Source organism: Ictalurus furcatus, chromosome 26, assembly GCF_023375685.1.
Source record: "Ictalurus furcatus strain D&B chromosome 26, Billie_1.0, whole genome shotgun sequence".
Lineage (NCBI taxonomy): Eukaryota > Metazoa > Chordata > Actinopteri > Siluriformes > Ictaluridae > Ictalurus > Ictalurus furcatus.
The window spans coordinates 15122523-15141490 of NC_071280.1; the positions used below are offsets into that span (position 1 = coordinate 15122523).

An 18968-nucleotide genomic window follows, 5' to 3' on the forward strand; every position below is an offset into this window, starting at 1 on the left:
CAACTTTTTCGGAATTACATCTGCTGACATTTTTAATTGCTAAGGCTTTTGTAATTTTGCAATTAAACATCAGCTAAGGAGTATCTATTATCATTTTGTTAATTATTTTAATGATCCAACATGAGGGTTTCCATCCAGTTCTTTTATGGAAATTTAAAACACATGAATAAATAAATAAATAAATAAAACCCAAAAGGCCAAAATAAAATATACGAAAAAATGTGTTTTTGCTTGGCTGAGGTGGAATCGATGGCCTAGCTATAAAGAAGAAATGTGTCAAAGGTTTTTTCTTTAATGAAAATAATGGAAGCACAGCTTCAATGGCATTTTTTTTTTCTTTTGCTGACCTTTGCTGATAAATTTGTTTGAAAATTGCACTGTTTGAATGGAAACCCAGCTTTTGTCATGTCTATTATAACATTTGGTTGATGCATAATGTTCAAAAAAAAAAAAAAAAAACCTCTCAAACATTATTAGCCATCTTAGTTTCTCATTTTCTTCTTGAACCAGCTTCTCTAATAATGATAATGAGTGTATATTGGTCATTATAGCACAGTGAAATTCTTTTCTTGCCAGCATACTAGGAAGTTGGGGTCAGAGTGCAGGGTCAGCCATGATGCAGCACCCTTGGAGCAGAGGGGGTTAAGGGCCTTGTTCAAGGGTCCAACAGTGGCAGCCTGGTTGCACCAGGGTTTGAACCCCTGACCTTCCAATTAGTAACCCAGAGCCTTAACCATCAAGCCACCACCTCCGCTACAGCGCAGTAATTAAGATCTATGATCTTCTTCCATGAATTTTTAACTCGCTGTGCCAGACAGGTGCAAATAAACCAGTCTGTACTTGGAATACACCTTCCAATGCTAGTTCAGAGCTTGTTGATTCCTCTATAGATGCTGGATGCCCCTAGACTTGCTGAAAAACGTGGTGTAAATATTTTTATACTGTCCCCACTCCTGTGTCCTTACTGCAATGGAAACAAAATTACAGGCGGAATACTGTGGCCCATCTGCCTGGATAGAAGCAGAGCTTGAGAAGGGTCCTTAAATTTCAACCTATGGTAATATTCATAGTATTCATGAGGACAGAAAGACCGAACGGATACCAGAATAATTATAACAGAGTTTCTGGAACCAGTTTAGACTCTAAATAAGAATATTTAAGACAAAATATACAAAACAGTGGTATCTGGTAAATACATATTGTTTAAAAGTGGTCAAGCTCCATGTAAAACACTGTCATAAATATCTAATCTTTGGAGAATGGAGTAAATATTGTCCAAGCAGATGCTTCCTGTAGTTGTGTGTGTGTGTTTTTTGTTTTTTTTTTACACTCATCAGGTAGCAGTGTCTATGGTTCCTCTAGTAACCATTGGTATTATGTACTATAGTAAAACATTTTGAGATGGTACGTCCCACGACAAGTTTAATTTAATGTGAGGATCTCAGTTAGTGTATTATAGCTGCTTTGCTTTGCTTGAGCACTCAACTTCTCACGAGAACCATTATCCTCCATCTGTTCAGATTGCTCTGCAAGATGCATAACTGCCATTAACTTCGTTCCACACTTTCGCTTTCTTGGAAAATCAGCATGTGCTTTAGACGTGCTGCAGCAGATCATTCTGAATGCACTGATCTGTGGTCACCTTTGTGGTTTCCAATGTTATAACTAAGTCTAGTATTCAGGCATTGGAATCTGGTCTTAGATCAGACATCCAGGTCACCTCAGACCCTCGTTAGGAAAATGGCTTCCTTTTTTGTTTTATTGTAGGACTAAATCTTTAAGGCTGCTGAACAAAAGTCCTGTAACTAAAACAGACAAGCAGCAGTTGTTCCCCAAGAACCTGGTGGTTACTGTAAATATCAGAGAGTTCAAAATTATGTACAAAGTAAAAATACAGAGTTCCTACCAAAAAAATGCGTAAAGGTTGGTAGGTCTGAATCCATTCTGAAAGCTGAAAGATTTTGCATTTTATATACACTATATGGAAAAAAGGTTGGTGACACCTGACCATCACAATCATATGTGGTTTTTCCCCAAACTATTGCCACAACGTGGAAAGCACACAATTGTATAGAATGTCTTTTTATGCTGTAGCATTACAATTTCCCTTCACTGGAACTAAGGGGCCCAAACCTGTTCCAGCATGACAATGCCCCTGTGCACAATGCATGAAGAAATGGTTCGACATGTCTGTATAAGCTCTGTGCAGGCCACTCAATTTCAACATCAACCTTGGCAAACCATGTCTTTATGGACCTCGATTTGTGTACAGGGGGACTGTCATTGATCAAACCTGTTGAACACCTTAAGATGAATTGGATTGTTGATTGCACCCCAGGCCTCCTCATCTGACATTGGTGCCTCTTGGACCTCTTGTGGCTTAATGGACAAATCACCATAGCCATGCTCCAAAATCTAATGAAAAGCCTTCTCAGAAGAGTGGAGGTTATTGTAAGAGTAAAGGGGGATTAAAGCTGGAACGGGATGTTCAGATGTTAAACAAGCTATATATATATATATATATATATATATATATATATATATATATATATATATATATATATATATATATATATAAACATCTCCTGATGAGCTGATCTAGAGTTCAGGCAGTGCCTAAGCAGTGTGGCAAACTAATAGCCTTTCATCATGAAACCAAGATGGAAGCATCCTTAGTAATAAATCTGTAATTAGTGATCTTGATGAACTTGTAATTAAAGTGATGACTAATGGATATTAATGTGAGGATGTTCAAATTACTGCAGAAGTGAAAGAAAGAAAGGAAAAAAAACTTTGGACATCTTAATTTCCCATCCAAATGTTCAACCATAGAGAGTAAATTAGTCACAGTAAGACTTTTCGGAGTAGATGAGTAACCTTTTTGATTGCCCGGTTGTAGTGACTGGGAAACAGATCGATTGTGTTTTATGGTTGCGTTGCAACTATTCCACATCTAACGTGGATATTTGATGCTCAGTTTTCTAGACTGTTTACAAACTGTGGGTATCTGCAATGAGAATCATATTTCAAAATGGTAGATCCCAGTTTCAACTGCGATCATGTGAGCTGACTTGGAACGGCTGTGCTGAGTGTGCATAAGCATTGCAGGCTTACTGTCTGGTTTGACTTGAAGTTTGACTTAAGGTATTTCCACTATGCTGTGTTTGTCAGTGTCAGTAAGCATGAATTTTAATAGATTTTACTGTTTGTCCTGCAGGCAAACCACGGATGGAGTGAAGATGGAGTGAAGAGTGGAAAGTAGTTGCACTGGAAGACTGGAAGCCAAGAAGACAGAGCTACATTTTTTTGTTTCTATCAAGGGGTAGCTGTTTGACAGAATTAAAGCTACCACACCAAACAAGACCCGTTTCCTTGGGATGGGGGGTTCTAGTGTTGGTGATGTGATTGGAGGGTGTCTTGCCTATAAGTTGCCCATCATAGCCTGAGACAGGGGTTTCACCTCATCTGTTCAGGTGGGATTATAGGACCGTAGATATCTTCGTCTCCCCAACCTCAGCTGGACCATGTCACGGCAAGGAGGAACCACATGGATACCTACAACCATGGTCCCGCCATTTACCAATCTACACCGAATCTGTTGGATTGTAGTAGTGGTAGCTTCTTGCTTAGCAGTGGCCCAGGGACAACAGTATCCAGTTGTCACTACAAACTACGGCAAGTTGAGAGGCTTAAAAACATCACTGCCCAATGAGATTTTGGGACCTGTGGAACAGTACTTGGGGATTCCCTACGCTCTGCCGCCCATAGGCGAGAGGAGGTTTCAGCCTCCAGAGCCGCCAATGTCTTGGCCGGGGATCCGAAATGCCACTCAGTTCGCCCCAGTGTGTCCCCAGTTTCTGGAAGATCGCTTTTTACTCAATGATATGTTACCTGTATGGTTCACTGCCAACTTGGATACAGTGGTAACCTACGTGCAGGACCAAAGTGAAGACTGTCTATACCTGAACATCTATGTGCCCACTGAGGATGGTATGTTACTTTTGTTGTTTCAACTATTTGAAGAGGATTTCTTGTTAGATTTATCCTCGCAATTACTTGATTTCTGAAAAATCGCAATTTGGTACACTCCTTTCAAACCATCATGGCAATGAACCCTGCAGAAGTCTCAGAATGTACTGAAAGTTGATATAGTTACCAGAATACTGAAGGGAAAAAAAAATAAGAATCAGACCTCAGAACCCCAGAAAGCATTTGGCTCAATGGCAAGGGAGCTGCTGAGGCTCTCAAAAGAGATCTTAACAGTATTGATTTTCTTCAGCTGTGAAGCTCAAGCAGAGTGAGACCTCATAAACACCAACTATCACAACACAGCTTTTCAAAGGTGGATACATGCTTGGTGCTTATCTGGGTGTGGCCTACGCCACAAAATGATTCTCGTTGGTTTAAATGTAAAAGAAAATGCCGGCGTAAACATTTTCTCCGATTCAGTGTGGTGTTTTTTTAAACTCATTATATTTAGTGCTAAACCTTGACTGGAAACATACAGCGTAGATGTCCGCTGAACTTGCTTAAATAAATAATAATCAGAGATATTAACAAGAGACATGGGATATATGAATGAATAGCACACATTAATACAAGGACAACAGATTCTGCACTCATTTCCACCTTGATGCTGTACTGTTACTGGCATGTTTTGTCAGGGGCTCGATTCTTGAACCATGTGGAAGGCCTGCGTGACTCAGCAGGCATGAAATAATCTCTGCATATCTTCCTGCGAGGGGTCTGCGGCTTACTAACAAAGATGGTGCAGATAGCTGAGTTGTTAGGACTGCTGACTAGCAACTGGAGGGCTGCCACTTTGATTCTGGCTCGGCAAATAAGTATGCACCATATACCAGTGCAGTGGAGCTGCAGGAAATAAAGTTATTGCCGTCACAGTGCTGAATATTATTATGCCCTTTGCAGCCACTGAGGCTTTAAGTGAGGTTCTTAAAATTGCAATAGTGTTACAGTTGCTTCTTTCCAGCAAGAATCAGCTATAACTTTGAAATAATGCGGAAAGTTTGAACACATGTAATTCTAAGAAGTACCGGAGTACTAGAGAGTCTATGTACATCTTGATTCGATGGTAACCTGAAAGGTTCTATACAGTGTTAAAATATATTCAAGTAACTAGTCAAACCCTATTATTATAAATCAACACTTACAATTATATTATTCAGCACGAACAGATAATTTGTTCTAAAGAGATACAGATACAGATATGAATAGGAGGAGCACTATTTGGTTTTATGTTAGAATTCATGCCAGAAGTGTTAACATGGCATCAGGTTGAGACGAGAGCAGGAAGTTTTTCCATTCATGCGGGCGTTTGTGGTCAAACAAAGACCACGTTCATTAACATTTACGGCATTTACTTACTCATCCTTAGTAACTGTCTAGTCAGGGCTGTGGTGGTTCAAATTAATCCACTAGTTTGTTCATATTTTGCGAAGTAGAACCAATTAAATTGATTAGAAATGATTGCAGGCAGGGATAGACAAAAATGTTTTCCGTTGTTGGTGTATTGGTGGGATGGTTTAAAGCCACACCGACTTTGGGTTTAAATCCAAATACAGATACAGACATGGATATTTGGAGCATGAAACAGATATAGATAGTGGCATTGCGTTACGCCGCTAATATTTACTGAATATGTAGAGATATGTTAATTTGTGGGCTCTGGTCTTGTTAAAGGTGCATGATAACTTGTTTAAAGTCTGGTCCTCTTACAGGAAACATGGCAGGCGAGTCTATTTATGCTTTAAAAAAAGACTTAGAGCTAAAAAACTCAGAGGCGGCCCGCCGATCATGCTTTGGTTCACACAATTGCCCTTTTGAAATCTCAAGTAATGTCAAAACATCTTGCTCCTTCTAGATGAAATTAAGCTTTATGCAGATTCAAAATGGCCTGTTGATGCAACATCTGCTTTAAGAAAGAAGCCGGAGTACAGGGCTAGCATGGTAAACCGGGTTCAGCTGCAATTCTTTCCAGAGCCCAATACTTAAACCCTGATTAGTGTGCAATGGGATAAACTGCATGCACAAGTGCCCATACTGTGTGTGATTTACAAAGAATAAATTGGTGAATTATATCACATGCAAACTAGGAGGCGGGGGGAAACAATATGTAAATTCTGTTTTTGTAATTATAGATAAATGGTGTCGGTAGTGATACGGTACAAAAAATTGCTTAATACAATATGAATAAATGAATAAAGTAGTTCAGATATTAGCAAGTTTTATGCTAATATGGTACATAAGAATGCCACCTGCTCTATTTAATTGCTGATGTCATAATTGTGCGAACATATGGACAATATTTTAATATGAAACCAAATTTACTTTGCTAATATTAAGTCATAATTTGACTTCCTGGCTAATTTAATTATCATTAAAACCGTGTGTGAATATCGTGATTTGTAAAACTCATGATAAATGCTGTCCACACACACCCAGCATGAGTCTGACGCAGGTGCAGTTGTTTTCTGAGCATGAAAATGTTACAATTAAAAAATGAATGCGTATGCTCAATTCACCGTGAGCCGAATGAGTCAGACTCGCAGCACAGATCAGCAGGAGTCAGATTTCATTCCTGACAGGAAGAGTGAGGTGAGCAGAATGACAGGAAGAGTGAGGTGAGCTGACTGACAGGAAGAGTGAGGTGAGCAGAATGACAGGAAGAGTGAGGTGAGCAGAATGACAGGAAGAGTGAGGTGAGCTGACTGACAGGAAGAGTGAGGTGAGCTGACTGACAGGAAGAGTGAGGTGAGCAGAATGACAGGAAGAGTGAGGTGAGCTGACTGACAGGAAGAGTGAGGCGAGCAGAATGACAGGAAGAGTGAGGCGAGCAGAATGACAGGAAGAGTGAGGTGAGCAGAATGACAGGAAGAGTGAGGTGAGCTGACTGACAGGAAGAGTGAGGTGAGCTGACTGACAGGAAGAGTGAGGTGAGCAGAATGACAGGAAGAGTGAGGTGAGCTGACTGACAGGAAGAGTGAGGTGAGCAGAATGACAGGAAGAGTGAGGTGAGCAGAATGACAGGAAGAGTGAGGTGAGCAGAATGACAGGAAGAGTGAGGTGAGCAGAATTACAGGAAGAGTGAGGTGAGCTGACTGACAGGAAGAGTGAGGTGAGCAGAATGACAGGAAGAGTGAGGCGAGCAGAATCACAGGAAGAGTGAGGCTAGCTGACTGACAGGAAGAGTGAGGCGAGCAGAATGACAGGAAGAGTGAGGCGAGGTAACTGACAGGAAGAGTGAGGCGAGCAGAATGACAGGAAGAGTGAGGCGAGCAGAATGACAGGAAGAGTGAGGCGAGCTGACTGACAGGAAGAGTGAGGCGAGCAGAATGACAGGAATAGTGAGGTGAGCTGACTGACAGGAAGAGTGAGGCGAGCTGACTGACAGGAAGAGTGAGGTGAGCAGAATGACAGGAAGAGTGAGGTGAGCTGACTGACAGGAAGAGTGAGGTGAGCAGAATGACAGGAAGAGTGAGGTGAGCAGAATGACAGGAAGAGTGAGGTGAGCAGAATGACAGGAAGAGTGAGGTGAGCTGACTGACAGGAAGAGTGAGGTGAGCAGAATGACAGGAAGAGTGAGGTGAGCTGACTGACAGGAAGAGTGAGGCGAGCAGAATGACAGGAAGAGTGAGGCGAGCAGAATCACAGGAAGAGTGAGGCTAGCTGACTGACAGGAAGAGTGAGGCGAGCAGAATGACAGGAAGAGTGAGGCGAGGTAACTGACAGGAAGAGTGAGGCGAGCAGAATGACAGGAAGAGTGAGGCGAGCAGAATGACAGGAAGAGTGAGGCGAGCAGAATGACAGGAAGAGTGAGGCGAGGTAACTGACAGGAAGAGTGAGGCGAGCAGAATGACAGGAAGAGTGAGGCGAGCAGAATGACAGGAAGAGTGAGGCGAGCTGACTGACAGGAAGAGTGAGGTGAGCAGAATGACAGGAAGAGTGGGAGAGCAGAATGACAGGAAGAGTGAGGCAAGCCGAATGACAGGAAGAGTGAGGTGAGCCGACTGACAGGAAGAGTGAGGTGAGCAGACTGACAGGAAAAGTGAAGCGAGCCGACCAACAGGAAGAGTGAAGCGAGCCGACCGATAGGAAGAGTGAGGCAAGCCGACCGATAGGAAGAGTGAGGCGAGCCGACTGACAAGACGATGGTGGAAGATTTGGTTTAATATAAGTGAGTTTGTCATTGTACTGTTTTGTTGTTGTTGTGTTTTTCATCAATAATATGGAACCCACCATCCCCGAATTGCCTCTAATTCGAAACCGAAAGTGAAATGCGCCCGCGCGGCCACACGGGTATTCATAAGCGATTTAAAAGCGAGGGATAAAGAGGGAAAAGCGCCAACGAAGTGCCAAAGCCCCCTTTCGCAGCAGCTTTCTTCTAGCAAGCTCTGCAGTCAGGGTTACCATCTTCTATTAAGTTTCCCTCAGTATTTTTATAAAATCCAAAATATGACCACACTTCGGATTTGGTCCTCTTGGCAGGTTAGAAATTCTCCCGAGTGCTGTCACTACCTTCCGCCATGTTCTCTAACTGAACTAAACAATCGCAGCAAGCCTAGTGACAACCATCTATCACTTTATAGTCAAATCTAAAACCTGTTGAAATGATTTCAGTGTGTGTATCAGTATTTTTGCACATTTTCAGCACATTTTCAGCACAATGCCGTGATAATACTGATAACCGTGATGGTTTTGGTCATGATAATCGTGATATAAAACTTTCATACCGTCACATCGCTATTGCATATTGCCCATTAGGGCAATCAGACGAGACGAGACACAATCGTCTTTAGACCATGTTAGTAGATCAGCATGCACGGTATCAAGTTTGCACAATGTTTTCGTACACCTGTACTGAATCATGGCCTTATTGTCTTGCAGATGGATGATGCTCTCTAGGCTATTTTGCAATTTGCTTGTTCATTTGTGCATCTTCCCTTGTCTACAGTACATTAGAAATGGCACTGAAGAGAAGCGAAGGACCCCTTTACGCAACGAGCAATGTGAATGCAGAGGGACATTTTATTTCATCAGGAATTAATCAGAATGAAAGCCTGAGCGTGGGCGGGGCGTGTTCTGGGTGAGCAGACAATGCCGCAGCGGGCTTCTCTCCACTCTTTAATTGCGAGCATTTGCTGCGTCCGCTCTCCATCGGGCAGTCGTTCAAAACAAGCCATTCACAGAGGCAGAGAGGGAAATAGGAAAAGAGCAGTTCTGATAAATCACTGCTTGTTACCTCCAGCAAGCTCCGACAACCCCTCCCTCCCCCCTTCCCCCCACCCCCCCACCCCACAAAGCGGCATAATAGCCGCTTTGTGTAAATGCTGAAACAGAGCTTGTATGAAGAATCTCCATGGGATGGAAATGCTAGATGTCATGCAACAGTATGTGGTTCCCTATGGAACAGACCCTCAGATAGCTATCTCTATTATGTGTAATTATTACAACCCCCTTACAGTGCAGTGGCCATGTGGTTATCAGTGCCGTGATACTGAAGCCAAACTGCATGTTTTGTCTAGTATTCGCTAATGATGAGCAAAATAGTTTGAAACATTCGATCTGTTAGTGAAGTACTGTTTGAAAAGTGGCTTGAAATGAAATGAAAACATCACCTTCGATCTTACATTAAAATGTGAATCACTGACATGGTAGCGTCACTTGTCAATGACTTTTATTGAGCATTAGACACAGATAGGTTGTTGGCCTGCAGATCCGTACGAAGGCAGGGGTGCCAATATTTTAATCTTCATGAAAATAAAAATAATGCTGAGTGTAGGAGAGGGCATGGCAGTTTGGCAATATTTAATAGTAATCTCTTGCATAGGTTTCACCAGGATGTTACGTTATACCTAGGCTATTTATTTTAGTTTTTAGCATAGTAGAAAATAGTATAGTAATAATAATAATAATAATAATAATAATAATAATAATAATAATAATAAATGCATGATAGTTAATAACATCATAAATGCGTAGGTTTCTTTTTTCAATATCACAATACCCCTATTTATGTGTTCAAGTACACAACTTCGAGCTGTATTTTTTTTTTATACCTCAGCACTATTGAATTCTCACTTCTGATTAATTTTCCGTAACAGCAGCTCTGACAGTAGTTCCAGCTGCAAGGTTTATATTAATGCGCTTGTTCGAATCCATTATCATTTCCATAGTAACAGCTTACAGTGGGACTTGCATGCCAGATACGTCACGTAACCTAATATAATAATAAATAGATTTTAAAAACGTGTTGTTATTTATCAGCGAAAAATGTAGACTCGATATGGTGAAGCCGTCTTAAATAAGATAGTAATTGAACATTTATGGAAGGACTCTCCTGTGTCAGTTTTACATAAAAGAACTTCAGTGCAGAGAACTTTGCTGTTTCTTTTTCGTGTGGGTGGTGTTGTTTTTTTTTGTGTTATTAACTAACAGGAACTTGTATCACTGATGTTCAACAACATAAAATGTAACTATAAAAGGATAAAAAGTATGACTTTTAAATAAATGTAACAAACAATATGTAATCACTGTGGGCGACTGTCGCTCAGGGGGTAGAGCGGGTTGTCCACTAAGCGTAGGGTTGGAGGTTCGATTCCCGGCCCGCGTGACTCCACATGCTTAAGTGTCCTTGGGCGAGACACTGAACCCCAAGTTGCTCCAGATGGCAAGTTAGCATCTTGCATGGCAGCTCTGCTACCATTGGTGTGTGAGTGTGTGAATGAGACACAGTGTAAAGTGCTTTGGAACCGCTAAGGTTAAAAACGCTCTATATAAGTGCAGACCATTTACCATTTTAATCGGTGGCAATTTGCTGTGGTATAAGAGGACTAAAACGAGAGATTAAAAAAAATCAGTCAGTATATAATTAATAGAAAATTATATTTTCTCTGAATCTCTGATTTGTTTGGAGTTCAAATCTTAATCTTAATATAAAGACATTCTAGACACTTGTTGTGCTTCCAACTTTGTGTCAACAGTTTAGGGATGAATCACATATGGGTGTGATGGTCAGGTGTCCGCATACTTTTGGCCATATCATTTATATTTGAATTCTTGGTCAGCAAAGACATGGTTATGGGTTAATTTTGTAGTGAAAGCAGATAGAATGAATTTTCTAGATTGTTTAGAGCCTTACTGAGTTTGATGAGTCAATCCAGTTAGGTGTTAAATATATCCAAGTACGCTTAGATGGACTGGAAACACAGCTGTATCGCCTGAAGCAGGGGAATGTGTTGCAGTGATAAGATGACCGAGGGAAAATAGAAACAGGCCTGCCTCTGACAGCAAACTAGTGGCGTGTGAGCTGTGGCAATGAAATGTCCATGAGCCAGGACAGGAAATGAGGGCAACCATGCATGCACGCAAGCATACAAACACACACACACACACACAGGCTCACACAGTTTGTGTATTTACTTAGCAGTTCCTCTAACTCCTGTGTGTTTTCATGATTGCTATTCATTTAGTGCGAGTACTGCTAATAAATTTTTTCCATTTCCAGTAATCCTCTCTCTCAGACGCCATTGAGGCAGCATTTTAAACTCCTGACCGATGCTTCCCTCTAGCACGCCGTCATGCTGCTTTAATTATCAGCATAAATAAATAGTGACCTCCAATCAATTCGTCCTAGATCAATACATTCGTAGCACAAAGTAAGCTGCACCTCTCTGACGCATATCGACATAACCGATAATGGTGCAGACGTCGTTACTGAGTCATCTCTCTCCCCATCTGATGATGTCACGGTCTGTAGTCACATTCTGGCATGATACGCTAATTTCACTTGTCTCAGAGGTGCCAATAGCGCTGGTCATGTTTTAGACCAAATGCACCCCCGGACGAAGTCTATCAGAAAAGCCATCAGAGTTTAGAGAACATTGAAAGAGACATCAGTAATGTTGTTCTCAGTGACTCATATGCTGTAATCCTCCTACCACATCCTAACAGCAGAGACTGATGGAAAAGCATTATTATAGAGTGACCGCTTCCTCTCTCATTCTTTTGTTCATGCAGATGTTGACTGGGTCAGTGCAAGACTATGATTACGAAATTAATTACAGAATGATTATTTCTGAGCGTCGCAGATGCATGTTGGAGCCGTCCAATTCCTCTGTTTTTGTTCTAGTATTTAAAGGCATTGAAATAATAACCAGTAATAAAATAAAATTCTATAATCAGACACGTGCTTGCGTCATGTAAAAGAAGAAAAGGAAGACAAATATTGTGTCACTTCCTTATGCAAAGTAAATATAATTTCACATGCAAGTTTAATAGTTTCAAATAATTTTTATTTTCCTGCACTGTTGTGTTGAAGACGTCACCATATTTTACAATTGTACACCTTAAAAAAAACAAAAACAACAACAAAAAAAAAACCCCAGTCTATGTGTATTGTCTATTTGTGTAAAGTTTTTTGTGCTTTTTTTTTTTTTGGCGGAAAACCGCTCGAATTGGCGAAATCTCATTTGCACAAAATAGTTTTGCACGGTCTTTCACAGTGATGCTCGTCGGAAAATGAGACCTTTTAGCCGTACTCATGTTCGACGCACATGAATCGAAGAGGGATTTGGGTGAATGCGCGTTGTGATGGCGTCACACGACGCGTCTTGGCCCAAATCTGTGGTCATTTTGAAAAAATTGCAAGCTCCTCTGAATATTGCGGACGTTTGTTTGATTTTGCGTTCATTTCTGCGATCGCGAAATCCTGCTATAGAAATGATAACGTATTAGAATTAGTCCCTTTGCAGCTGGCACCACTGACATGGTGTAATAGAAACACCAATTAGAATCAAGAATTCAGCAATACTGTGACACAGATAATTGTTAAAGTCAAGCCCAAAATCGTAGACCTTTTGCAACCATTGAAACCTCAAATTCCAATAGTTGTTACAGTATACGGATTCCTGATGGTCATAGTGTGTATGGTGGATGTGTAGTCCATACGTAATACCGTTACATCCAGCTATCCTGCTGAGAGCTGAGTACTTCGTCATGTGTACCGTTTTTAAAACCGTATGCGACGGCATTAGTTTAAATATGGCTATCTGCACTCGTTTCAGCTTTTATTATTTCCCTCCCCAAGTTATTGAACAGTAGTCACTCATCTAGGGTAACACTTGTTACTCGCAAATATGGCTGCTAGTTTTAATCGTATACAATGCAATAACCAGCTTACTACATTATGTAATATAGTAATTAGCCTACTTTTTTTTCTGATGTAGATTGACTAAAAGCTATTTAGACTAAAATTGGCTTGTTAATAGACTTGGGTAGCTACTAAAGTCAAACAGTTTCTGAAGAAATAACATGGGCTAACCTAGCCGCTTAGCTGGCTGATGTTAGCGCAGTGCTGAATTTAGGTAGCTTAGTTAATGTTGCAAAATAGTTTAAACTTTAATAGTTTAAATATTTTTACTGTGAGGGCAAAAATACACACCGGTTAAAAAACTAAGAATTGTTAACATGGCTAAAATGAATGCTGTAATTTGGTATTAGCAGGACTATAGGGGGCTGGTTGGGCACTGTTGGGATATTTGAATTTAACATGAACCCTTACTGAGATCTAGGATCTGCCCTTTTTGCTATTAATGTCTTATAGTTTTTGTTTTTGGTATCAGCTGGCAGGCAGATATAATTATTCTGGATAAGGTCATGGACAGAACACAGAGTTTTGCTCAGTTAACCTTTATCTCAGTAAGGGCCTAGCAAAGATGCTAATCAAGTAATTGGCTGCCGTGTTGTTGTCCACATTTGGAATGACTTGATGATCAAAAGATGATTCACTGGTTGAACGTTTGAACGAATATTTATAGCATTACGTTACTGTCCATCTCTAGCTTGTTTTCAAGACTGGAAAAAAAAAAATGTCTTCACATATGAAGGAGATTCTTTTGTTTAAGACCATGATTAATAAAGGTAAGGACTTTAGTGCTTCTGTACTAACCCAAATTTGAAGTCAATGTCTATATTCTCAGAGACTAGTTTTAATAGTAGTATTAATACATATCTCAGTTCAATCTCATTTTATCTCTGTAGCGTATTTAATAGACATTGTTGCAAAGCAGCTTTCGAGAAATCCAGATGTTGATTTACATTGTTAATAGGCAAGCCAGAGAGATTCCCTGAGATGTCATGAGGTAGAAACCTTGAGAGGAAAAGGGAACTCGTGCTCTTCTGGGTGACATCGGAGAATCAGATTATGGATCATTACTCTTCTACGATTGTATACTATAAAGACAAGCAGTACTAGATGTGTTGAAAGGGTGTGAATAAGAGTCTGGGGATGAGCTTTATGATTACACCAGCAGGAACAAATCTACAGTATCCAGGTGAGATTATCCACTGAAGCTTAGGATATCGATGTGGGACCATTCATTTGATTTGTTAGCAGATGCAACCAAAAGGTTAAACAATTTTTGTATTGTATTTTGGGCAATTTTTTTTATTTTTATTTTTTTTTATAAAAACACAACGAAAAAAAAAAACACCAGCTGTTCTTAAAAGTCTGTTCCCCCTTTATCCCCTGTGTTATTTTTCTCCTGTTGTCGACAGTAGGAGCCAACACTTACAATCAACGTGCCGATTTCACCAATAATGAGGGTGGCGAAGACAAAGGTATTTTTTTCCGTCTTTTTCCCCTATTAAAAAATAAACAAATAAATAAATAAATAAAAATAAAAGTCGACTCCATGAAGCCTGATACGCATGCATGAGAACGAAACTTTGTATTTTTTGATTTGGCTTTCCCTGATTTCCCACTACGGAGGTGCGTATATGCATCTTTCAGCTTTTCCTTGTTTTTCTTTTTTTCCGTTTTTGATCCTCTTTCCTTTTTTGGACATACTTAGCACAGAGTCGGAGGACTGTGTAACAGTATGAAACATCTATATATATATATATATATATTTTATATACATTTATATAAAATATAAGGCCAGGTTCGCCTGTGAGAACAAAATGAACAATATAAATTTATATGCTTATATATAGCTTTAGCAGTCTAAAAGACAGTCCCTTCCCCTGGTGCTGCAAAGTAACAAGTTGTTCCACTCAAAAGTCTGCATGCCTCTTCTCTTTACCGCCTCAGAGAAATTCTGTTGTATTGTTTCCCCCTTTCTTTCATTGCTCGTCAAAGCATGAACACTAACCTGTGTGATTTTGACGATTGGAATCTGTTCATTCGTAACTCCTGCCTCAATCCGTGTCCTATAAATGTGTTTTCTGGTTGTAATATTAACAGCTCGCTCCTTTTGCATGGCTCAACTCTTGGACAGTCAGCTTTCAGACAACAGTATTAGATATGGTAGTAGTAGCCAAAATGTACTGTTCTATAGAAAGCTTGTGAGTTCAAGTCTCAGAACTAGCACAGGAGAGCCAACTTTGTATTTTTGAATAAAGCTGGTTCCCTGGGATAAAAAGCCTCCACCAAATGTAAACATTCAGTGGGCACAGTCTAGTTTTTCTATCCAACCCTCTACAATAGAGGCTGTTTGCTAATTATAACCGCCAATATGGTGACTGAAGACGTGGCATACAATCATTTGTGTACATATTTACCTTTGCATATAGGCTGGTTGCTAATGGAGGTCATGATGGTGTATATATTTTGTCTGACTTGTATAATACACATATGAGTAAGCCAAGCGATATGAGGCCTTTGCTGTGTTTGCACACACACACACACACACACAAAAAAAAGCTACTCTTGAACTTCTTCCCAAGGTTATTTTTGTACACAGTTTGTGAGTTATTTTGCAGCAGAACTAATATATTTTGTCTATGGTAGAGGCAAACGAAGGCTACTTGTACTTTGTGAGTGTTTTACTGTATGTCAGTAAACATGCTGAAGCATTTGCTATTCTATATTTATGAAAAATAGAAGAAGTAAGTAAGGAATAAAACATGACAGGGCATGCTGTAACAGGAAAACACTCAACGGGTAATGAAACGGGAGCAAGGAGTAGCACACTTCCTGAACTCTCTCGGACTCATACTTTTCTTTTTTAGTTTTAAAGGGATAGAAACTAAAGATATATATATATATATATATATATATATATATATATATATATATATATATATATATATATTTTAAAATAGGGAGGAAATGAGTCTTTTTTTTGGTGAGCGTTCACCACACAAATGACGTCTTTCGCTGAAGATAATAAGACTGATGACGTGGTTCACAGGTACCGTTTTTTTATAGTCACGTAACACGCGAAATTGCCATGTCACCTGACCACGGCAGTGATTTCACGCAGACTTCAGATACCGGTCACTCGTGAGGTCACTTCCCACAGTGTGAAGCTCACGCAATGTTGAGTTCCCTTTGAAAGCGAACTACGATTGCTTTTTATTAAGCCAAAGTGATATTTAAAATGCTGCGTTCGATTTGGTACGTTATAAATATCTTTATTTTATGCCTACAACATTCGAAAAACCTCCTGGTTTGAATAGTATCATATATGTACAGTATATATAGCATGTTGTATATCCCAGAATTACATATCAGATCATATGCAAGGATGACAAAACCAGTTATTGTGCTAGGCTGGAAAATATACCGACACTTTTAAAGGATAATCACAGCAAGAGAAACGTTTTAACCTGCTAATCTTGCTAATGAAAATCAGCCAGTCAGGCAATTTACCGCACTGTAGAGTAGATTCATTTATTAACCAGAGCCACATCCCCGACAGAACCAAATGTCTGGGTGAACCCTGGTTTTCAAAATGAATTTAAACCCCAGCAGTTTGCAGGATGGCATAATTCATGTTCTCTGACTACATGTGCATCTGCAGTGGCACTGAATTACTCTGGTTCCCTCAAGGCTCTAGCTTTGCCATATAGAACTCCAATACTGGAGTTAATTAATTAATGCACTCGAGTTCCTTCTAGGTTTAGTTATGAAAGAGTACCTAAAAGCCTTCATTTTTTAATTCGCTTTGTTTCTTTTTTTTTCCCCATCATTTTATCCCTGTATCGCCTTTGAGAACGTTATGCCGCAAAGAAGACCTTGTTTGAAAATTAATGGCTACGAGAGGGCTCATTTGAGAATTAACGAACGAAAGGAACCTGCCTGGAAGTGGCGTCTTAATTGGTTTACATGCAGATTGAACGGGAGGCCTGAAGTGTTCGCTTAATGGCTTTATTACAAAGTGACATCAAACTCTAAAACTCAAAGATAGAGGCCCGGTGAGATGATATCAAAAGTAGTGCCAGCTTTTGTCCATAGGCTATGCTTGACTTGTTTGATGATGAGATAGTGAAATCCAACTGGCAATCATTTATTTATGATGGCTAAAATTGCTGTAACCGCTAAAGACCTATGAAGGGAATTACATCTTAGAAAATGTCATATTAGTGTTACAACTGTTGCATTTCCTCAGTATGGCAGTTACTGCTGAACAGGTGGACTGGAAAGCTAGCTATTGCACAACTGGAACATCAGCAACCTCTGCATGGCCACTAACAGCCATTTCCATCCGTCCTCTACTAACACTTTGTGAAATGCTAAAATGGATGGAAAATTCAGATGACCCTACTCTGTCTCTCTCCCTCGCTCTGTCCTGTTCTGGCCATATAAAGATGAGTAATGTGTGTGGCGCCATACAGCCCATGGGGGAATATATTATCCCCCTCAGGCTGTCCTGGCAATGATGAATGTCCATGGCGCAAGCACTGCAGAGTCACCCCCCTGCTCACTCCTTCATTATGACTCCTCTTTCTTGCCTTCTCTCTCACATAATGCCATCAGAGCGAGTATGGGAACTGATGACAGCGGGACACAGCGAGCTTCTTCAACCATACCTTCGAATCTTCCACCCTAGAGGATGCCTGTTTGCGTTATGTGAAAGTCCTTGGTTTAAAAAAAAAAATGTTGCTTGTTGTCTTCACCATCCACCATCTTGCAGTGGAGACACACTATATGGCCAAAAGTATGTGGACACCTGACCATCAAACCCATACATACCTGTTGAACATCCAGTTCCAGATTTAGTCCAGATTTTGCTGTTATAATAACCTCCACTCATCTGGGAAGGCTTTCCACTCTTCTGGGAAGGTTTTTTTGGAGCGTGGCTGTGGGGATTTGAGTTCACTCAGCCGCCAGAGCTGTAGTGAGGTTGGGCACTGATGTTGGGTGAGGAGGCCAGGGGTGTAGTCGGCGTTCCAGTTCATACCAAAGGTGGTCAGTGGGGTGGAATTCAGGGCTCTGTGCAGGACACTCGAGTTCTTCCGCTCCAACCTTGGCAAAGCTTTTCTTTGTGCACAGCGATATTGTCACGCTGGAACATGTTTGGGCCTCTTAATGTTATAGCATACAAAGGAATTCTAGCGACTTCCAACTTTGTGGCAACAGTTTTGGAGAAGGCTCGAATCTGGGTATGATGCTCAGGTGTCCACATACATTTGGCCATATAATGTATTCACTGCATCCTCACAAGGGATGGAAATTGTAGGCCAGTGCACTAATAGTCAGCCGAAACCGCATCCACTTCTGGGATCTGAGAAGCTTATCCAAAATAGTACTTTGACAACTTTATGGATGCACTCCATACTCTTAATGAGTTTCAAAGGTTCAAAGCCCTGTGGCATGTTTAAATTCCTAGTAGTTAATAAAGTGCTGACTGAATTATCACTCAAATAATAAAACAGGAGAGACTTGGTGTAATCATCGATGCGCCACTTTTGCTCTTCTCATAACAAAGGTTAAGGATTTGGGTAAAAGGATTCTTCCATCAACATAATAAAACACTCTCCTTTACCGATCCCTGAACAACATCTTCACTAAAGGAGACAGAGCCATTATCTCGGTTGAATAAGAGAGTGTGTTGCGACGCTGAAAGTTGTACACTAGCGCAGAGCTGCAAAATAGATGCCCTCGCATTAGCGTGCCCGCCTGGCTCCTGCTCAGATCCTGACCAAGATTAATCACCTGTTAACAT

At 40.5% G+C, this 18968-nt stretch overlaps 1 protein-coding gene across 2 annotated transcripts in view; it reads left to right on the top strand.

Moving 5' to 3' along the window:
• nlgn4xa (neuroligin 4 X-linked a) overlaps positions 1–18968 on the top strand; it is a 92652-nt gene that overhangs the window by 3924 nt on the left and 69760 nt on the right. The window contains exons 2-3 of one of the 2 annotated variants that reach the window (XM_053615218.1): positions 3218–3990; positions 14575–14637. In XM_053615218.1, coding sequence (XP_053471193.1) covers positions 3525–3990; positions 14575–14637 — 529 coding nt within the window. In that variant the 5' untranslated portion in view covers positions 3218–3524. The remainder of the gene's footprint in view (positions 1–3217; positions 3991–14574; positions 14638–18968) is intronic. The other variant, XM_053615217.1, reaches the window with a different exon arrangement.